The following is a 7,346-nucleotide window of genomic DNA, read 5'->3' on the forward strand; positions in this document are numbered from 1 at the left end:
AAAAAAAAAAAAAAAAAAAAAAAAAGAGTCATGTGATTGCACAGGAACTTTCAGTTACTCGGGCACTTGGAGGACTCAACACACTTGTTATAAATGATCAGCAACTCTGGGCTGCTAACTGCTTTCTGCTGTTTTGATTTGGACCCTCTTTGCAATTCTGATTATGATTTTTACGGAAAAGAGTACCAATCTTTCAAACAAAAGCAGGAGCCGTGGCTTTTTCTTCCTCTTTATATAATCAGGAAGCTCATAAGGCCAATTCAACCTCTATGCTATTGAGAAAAAGGCAAACCTGTGGCTAACCTGGGGGTAGTTTACAGCTGTTGACCTTGATTTTTACCAGCCTGGCTTGTCGTGAATAAAGAATAGAAAGCCAAACTGCACATTATAAAATTAGATATAATCTTACTTTTCTATCCTTATACTTTACCTTGTATGGAGGCAAAATATTCTAGGAATGATTTCATGCCCCTTAATCCTGCAATTTGTGAATGTAAAAATCTCATTCACTCCCGTGATTGTGTTATACCTACGGCACAGTTAGGTGACCATCAGAAAGGGAGATTATCCAGGTAGGTCTAACCCAGGTGTCCTCAAACTATGGCCCGCGGGCCACATGCAGCCCACCTAGGACATTTATCTGGCCTGCTGAGTGTTTTTGCTGCTGCTGCCTGTCCTGCTTAGCAGCTGACTCATCCCAGGGCCCACAGTCCAGACCTCCAGTGGTCTGAAGGACAGTGAACTGGCCCCCTTTTTAAAAAGTTTGAGGACCCCTGGTCTAACCTATTCAAGTAAACCTTGAAAGCTGAGACTTTTCTCTACCTGGTGGCAGAGAAGAAATCAAAGAGATTTGGAGCATGAGAAGCATTTTTGGCTTGACAATCGAGTGTCACATGCTGAGGAATGTGGCTGATGTCTAAAGTGGGTGCCCCCGGCTGTCATTCAGCAGGGAAACAGGACTTCAGACGGACACCTACTAGGATCTGGATTCTGACAGTAATGTGAAGGATCTCGGAAGCAGGTAAGATCCCAGATACCTTGATTTTGGCCTTGTAAGACACTACGCGGAAAACCCAGCTGCAACCATGCGGACTCTGACCACATGGAGGTAATAAATGGATATTATGTAAGGTAAGTTTTTTTTTTTTTTTTTTTTTTTTTTGAGACAGAGTCTTACTATGTTGCCCTGGGTAGAATGCCGTGGCATCACAGTTCACAACAACTTCAAACCCTCGGGCTTAAATGATTCTCTTGCCTCAGCCTCCCAAGTAGCTGGGACTACAGGCGCCCACTACCACGCCTGGCTATTTTTTTGTTGAGGTTGTCATTATTGTTTGGCAGGTCCGGATTCCAACCCACCAGCCCCGTGTATGTGGCCAGTGCTCTGGCCACTGAGCTATAGGTGCCAAGCCCTATTTTAGCTAAGTTTGTGGCAATTTGTTGTGTAGTAAAAGAAAACTAGCAGGCGAGGTGGGGGGCAGTGTAATCCTAGCACTCTTGAAGGCTGAGGTGGGTGAATTGCTTGAGCTCAGGAGATTAAGACCAGGCTAAGTGACAGTGAGACCCTGTCTCTACTAAAAATAGAAAAACTAACCTGTGTTGTAGATGCCTGTAGTCCCAGATACTCAGGAGGCTGAGGCAAGAGGATTGCTTGAACCCAGGAGTTTGAGGTTTTGAGTCAGGCTGATGCCACTCCATTCTAGCCTGGCGTCACAGAGTGGAACTCTGTCTTAAAATCTAACACACCTGGGTAATTTGTTGGATTCTATAGCTTTTCTTCTCTGTTTTGGATAATAAATTCACTAAGTTTATAAGCTGAGTTGCCTCAGGTGTGTTACTTGTTCTCGAGCCTGTAAAACCTGCCTCAGTGAGTTTTTATGAAGATTAAATGGGATCCACAAGATGTGTTTACTGCAGAAGCCAGCACTTGGCAGGATCTCCATCAAGCTGCTCTCTGCAGGAATATTTATATAGCCCCCATATGGTCTTCCTAAATATAGAGCTTCCTGTATATTACCGCATGGTTCCCGGTACATTGTAGATGCCCAGTATGTGTGCTGGATTCTATAAACGGTATTTATCAGATCAAGTTCACATTCATCAAAGATTTGTGTTGGGAAATGAACATATGAAGAGGTATACAAAGTAGTCTGCCCAGATATTTGTAGGATAGAATTATGTAAGCAAACAATTGGAGTACAGTGTCACCTGTGCTCGTATATACCAAATGCTGAGTCCACAGTGCCTTTCCACTGCATCCAAAAAAAGAAGTGGTTTAACAAGTAGAAAGGAGAGGCGCAAGCACTCCAGGTGCAGGGGCATTTGCAGTGCTGGGGGCTGGAAGGCATCTGAGTGAGGTAGGATGGGAGGAGGAGCTGAGACAGGCTGAGGACTGCATTCCATGCTGATGGGTTTGGGGTTCATGCTCTGGGGAGCCCCCAGGGGTTTTCTGGCAGTAGAGTAACCTGGTCAAATCTACTATAATAAAAAAGAAACAGTGTTGGTGATGGAGGGATTGCACAGGATGGATGGCAGGGGAAGAGACTGGCATAGAATAGAAGCAGGAGGCTAGCAAAGGGACAGTCTTTAACTCTCAAGGGCAATACACAGAAATCTCCTAAGATCCTTTCTTCATGGAGATGTTTTGAGATTCTAACACTTTAGTTTAATATCACTTACAAATGTCTGCCATGGTGCACAACAAAGCAGGAAATTTTGTACTAGTGAGGCATGGTCCCGCCTGGCTACTGCCCGAGCTGGTTAGAATGGGAAGGGTGGAAGCAGAGGGCAGTGGCCTGAGCCCCAGAGAGTAAAAGCTGTGGTCAGACTGGAGGAGACACAGAGCTGGAACAGCTGGTTCCTGGGTTGGCTTGAGGGGCTGGGCATGGATTCCTTTCTAACTGGGAAACTTCTCCGTGCCTAAGAAGGAGGAAAGGGTACTTAGTTCTGAATTAGGACTCAGAACTCCTTTCTTGTAGAAACAAGTGTTATCAACATTTATAAGACTGGCTCTTCCATGACAGCACAGGTGTGTCTGAAATCTAGTCCATTTGTAGCTTTATTTTTTCTTCTTCTGGATATTTCACTAACAACCAGGGGTTTGTAATATTACCTTTTTGTAAAGTGGAGATTGATTGTCTAAGAGTTTATAATGATGTTAGTTTACCAGATATAAGGATTGTTTTGAGAGCTGGGCATGGTGGCTCATGTCTGTAATCCAAGCCCTTTGGGAGGCTGAGGTGGGAGGATCACTTCAGGCCAGGAGTTTGAGACCAGCCTGGGCAATACAAACCCCATCTCTGCCAAAAAACAAAATAAATAAAGATTGTCTTGAGAATTTCATGTGCTGCTGCAAAGGACTAGATCAGAAGATATCACCCAGCATCATTTCTGTTTAAAAACGAATCACAATTTTGCTTTTTAAATTAGAATAGAACTTTATTTGTGGAGTCAAGATTTTATAAAATCATTTTATACTTAAAGGTATGCAATAAATTTTGATACATTAATGTGGATATATATTTACCATATCAGAAGATTATGGAAAACCATGTCCAATAGTTTATAATCAAAACGAGTTATATTTAACATAGTTATATGGAATAACTTCAACAATATAAAGACTAAAACAAATGCCATTTGAGTTATGATGAAGCACATTTGCAATATAATTTTGTCAAAAAAATTTATATAGAAAAAATAGGCTTAAATTATGTGCTTATAATTTTTAGAAAAGTATGATATACCTGTCTTATGAAAATGACTCTGCCGACTCTCCAGCAGTAGAACATATTGGAAATACATTTCTGTGTAGGATGAGGGGCTGTGTTTCTTGATAGAGGTTTCTTCTGGACTGTCAGCCCATACCTGGGAGACCAAGGGGATGAAGGTCTATGGCTGAGGACTGGTGGGAGTGAGTCCGGTTTCATTAACATCTGTTTTATCTGAGTCATAGGATCATTCCATTAATTGTCCCATTAAAAGAAAGCTTTATATTTTCTTGGGCTTCTGTATTTGCCATGAAATTTCACAGAAGTGATATTTAAATACTTGTGGTAAAATCTCGTTTTAACAAAAACAGTTTTCACATTCAGTTCTACATAATGAAGACACTTCCAAAATTCATTAGCCCATCTTAACATTACTTTGCTGATGTAGAGAAAATGAATTCTGATGGTGAAATCCACGTGTAAACACGAATATGTATATATCTCTATGTAGTCAATGTCAGATACATTTCTGCTTTCTATTAGAAATCTCTTTATTCTTAAAGAGATTGTTCTTTGGGAGTGTAGTCAGTTTATACACCTGATTTGACAAAATGTGATAGTGGGCCCTAAGCATCTTCTGATTGCATAATACTTCACAAAGCATTTTCTGATTTCTCATCTTACTGGAACTTAGGACAATCTGATATGACAAAGAAGGTGGGCAGGATTATTATTTGAAAGATAAAGAAAAATAAGTCCGAAGAGGTTAAGCAGGTTGCTTCAGTTCACACAGGTAAGTGATAAAACCAGGAGGACATCTGGTGCTCATGCCTGAGTGCTGGTTGACGTTGGTGAAGATAAAATGCAAGGTGCTGTGATCTGGGAGCGGCTTTCCATAAACCAAGCTGATGATGTTTAGAAAGTGGTTTTGCTGCTGTCACATTTGAGAGCTCCACCTGATGCTGACGGGAACTCATTTATTTATACCCCAACAAACTTAAGCCAAGAACCGGAAATACTTTTTACAATTCTCTCAGAGTGTATATAAGCATATATGTATGTAAGAACTTTCATAATATATATTTACAATTATTTCTAAATACCAACATACTATGTTGATTTTTTTGTAAGAGCATTTGCTATAGATCATTCCAATATAGGTATCAAACAGAGTCTTGGCACACTTTATCTTTGCAAGTATAGTGCAACCTAGAACATATTTTTCCTTTTGCCTTATTCTGCTTACCCCTGTTTTTGATTGTTTACAAATTCATTTACACTTTATAAGTTCCTTGGGGCTAAAGATTGAGCTAGATTCCTTTGAAGCTGACACAACTTTTACCCTAGGGCAGAGCACAGTGCTATGCATATAGCAGGCATTCAGTAAATGTTAGTTGAATGCATGCCTGTGGTCTTCATACACTTCAATTTGGTTAAAGTAGGATTCTACCTGTAGCATTTGGCCTAAAGAGTTTTGGAAATGTAATAACATTTTCAGAGTAAACAATACTTTTTTTAAAAGCATAAGAAATATGGTAATTTAATACAAACTATGCATTCTAACTACTCTTTGGTTATTTTAAACAAATTATTTGGTTTTTTCTTTAAACTAAAGTGATACTAAAAATATAAAAATACAACTACAGAAATTAGCTTAATCTGTAAACATAATAAACACGTAAACATGTATTTACTACATAATTGTACAAGTATAAAGAATGACCGGTAAAGGCAAGTGCTATACATTTAACTCAGTTCTTCAAGGCATAATTTAGAAATACTGCTTTGTGGAGCTTTAGTTGAATGTTTGAAGAAGAAATTCTTCTAACTACACTAAACATGAAAAAGTGATGACTACACCAATGAACTGTAAGGATATATGGGCAAGAGAAAGGCTTTAATACTTATACCCATTGTATATATGAATTTGCTTCACATGTCTTATGAACCACATGTTTAATAAAACTGCATATTCACAAATGCCAAATACTTTAAAAGTGAAAAAGTAAACAGTTTTTTTTGCAAGTGCATCAGTTGACTAAAAATATAGATAACCCATTTTCCATGGTTCTTCTAGATATCTGGGCAGTAAGGTGCTTTAGGCAGGCCTACAACATAATAACTAGCTGGCAAGTAGCGCTAAAATATAGTGTAGTTACTCAATATTAAAGTTTTTTCCTCCAAATTTCAGTTTTCCTTCTCAAAAAGCATCAAACTTTTCACACATGACACTTATCACAAATACTTCACAGTTATAACTTCAGTAGTTTAAGAAAGAACTGCCTATACTCGTAAATACTATACGAGAGGTAAATGTCAAAGATAAAACTCACTATTTCAGGCACACAGGACTTAGAGCCCATATTGTGAACTCCAAAGATATAATGAAACAATTACATAAATGCCACACGTGATTTAAAAGTGATGGAGATCATGGAAAACCTGTCATACGGTTTCTTTCAATGCTTTTATATGATCTCCAATATTTTGGAAGAATCAGTGGCCAAGTTTTAGTAGTTCCCTGGAAAATTTTAAGCCAAGATTTTGCTTATAAAACTGCAGCAGTAAAAACACCATAGATTGTTATTTGTACTCTAATCAACTCCATCAAAACCCTGAGTGTTTTCAATTGCCATCTGAAGTTTATCCCATAATTCTTCAAATGACTCATAGGGTGGCAAGTCCAAGCGATTAAAGCTGAAAGAACAGAGAGGAACGGGTTATGAAAGACGTTGACAAAGTATCCCTCCAGCAAACACGGCAGTGCTGCTCTCTGTGATGAGTATATCCAGCAGCACTACCAGCCACGTTTACACCAGGGGACGAAGACAGGGGAGTAGCCTCTAGGCACGGGCTCTCCCATGACTCCTTGCTGGGTCCTCACATCCCCACCTCCACCTCCACACATCTGGGTTCCTTTGCCATCTCAGCCTCCCACATGTAATGTTCTAGTCTCTCTTGGGATGGCCTTAGAGGCAACATATGGTCAACAGTTTAGATCAGGTGTCCTCAAACTACAGCCTGTGGGCCACATGCAGCCCACCTAGGACATTTATCCAGCCCGCCAGGTGGTTTTGCCACCGCTGCCTGTCCTGCTTAGCAGCCGACTCATCCTGGGGCCTGCAGTCTGGCCCTCCGATGGTCTGAGGGACAGTGAACTGGCCCCCTGTTTAAAAAGTTTGAGGACCCTGGTTTAGATGACCCTCTGATCTTCAGCTACCGGGACTTCAAATCCAGACTGACTTGCTTAAAGAAATACCTGTTCCTAGGTTAGTGTCACCGATCCTTATCTGTAGCTGCCACTTTTGCAGCACAGAGCGGCCTAGGCTTGCTGCAGCTAGACTAACAGGAATTTTGCTTTCTGAGGCTTGTTGTATCAGGGTCTACACAGCTGCTTACCAGGTATGAGCTCTCGGCAGCTTTTCAGGGCTACCCCACTGTTCAACGGTAAATGACTGTGGTCCATTTGAGCCTGTAAGGAAAAAGAGCGGTTTCACTTACTCTATATACAGGAATCTCTAGGCATTATAGAACTCACTTTTTCTTTTATTTATTTATTTTTTATTGAATGTAACTATTTTTATTTATTTATTTATTTATTTTTTATCGAATGGTAACTAAGAACTCTTTCTGATG

The 7,346-nt window shown here is 40.1% G+C and overlaps 1 protein-coding gene across 1 annotated transcript in view; it reads right to left on the reverse strand.

Moving 5' to 3' along the window:
• Positions 1 to 5,889: 5,889 nt before the first annotated feature.
• The window catches only part of NEDD4 (neural precursor cell expressed, developmentally down-regulated 4, E3 ubiquitin protein ligase), a 75,657-nt gene continuing 74,200 nt past the window's right edge, over positions 5,890 to 7,346 (reverse strand). Inside the window, exons 24-25 of the mRNA XM_012801790.2 lie at positions 7,110 to 7,182; positions 5,890 to 6,407 (exon numbers count right to left, since the gene is read on the reverse strand). Of these exons, the coding sequence (XP_012657244.1) occupies positions 6,305 to 6,407; positions 7,110 to 7,182 (176 nt within the window). The 3' untranslated portion in view covers positions 5,890 to 6,304. The remainder of the gene's footprint in view (positions 6,408 to 7,109; positions 7,183 to 7,346) is intronic.

The sequence above is a fragment of the Otolemur garnettii genome, unplaced genomic scaffold (assembly GCF_000181295.1).
Source record: "Otolemur garnettii isolate 467f Iridium unplaced genomic scaffold, OtoGar3 scaffold00011, whole genome shotgun sequence".
Classification (NCBI taxonomy): Eukaryota; Metazoa; Chordata; class Mammalia; order Primates; family Galagidae; genus Otolemur; species Otolemur garnettii.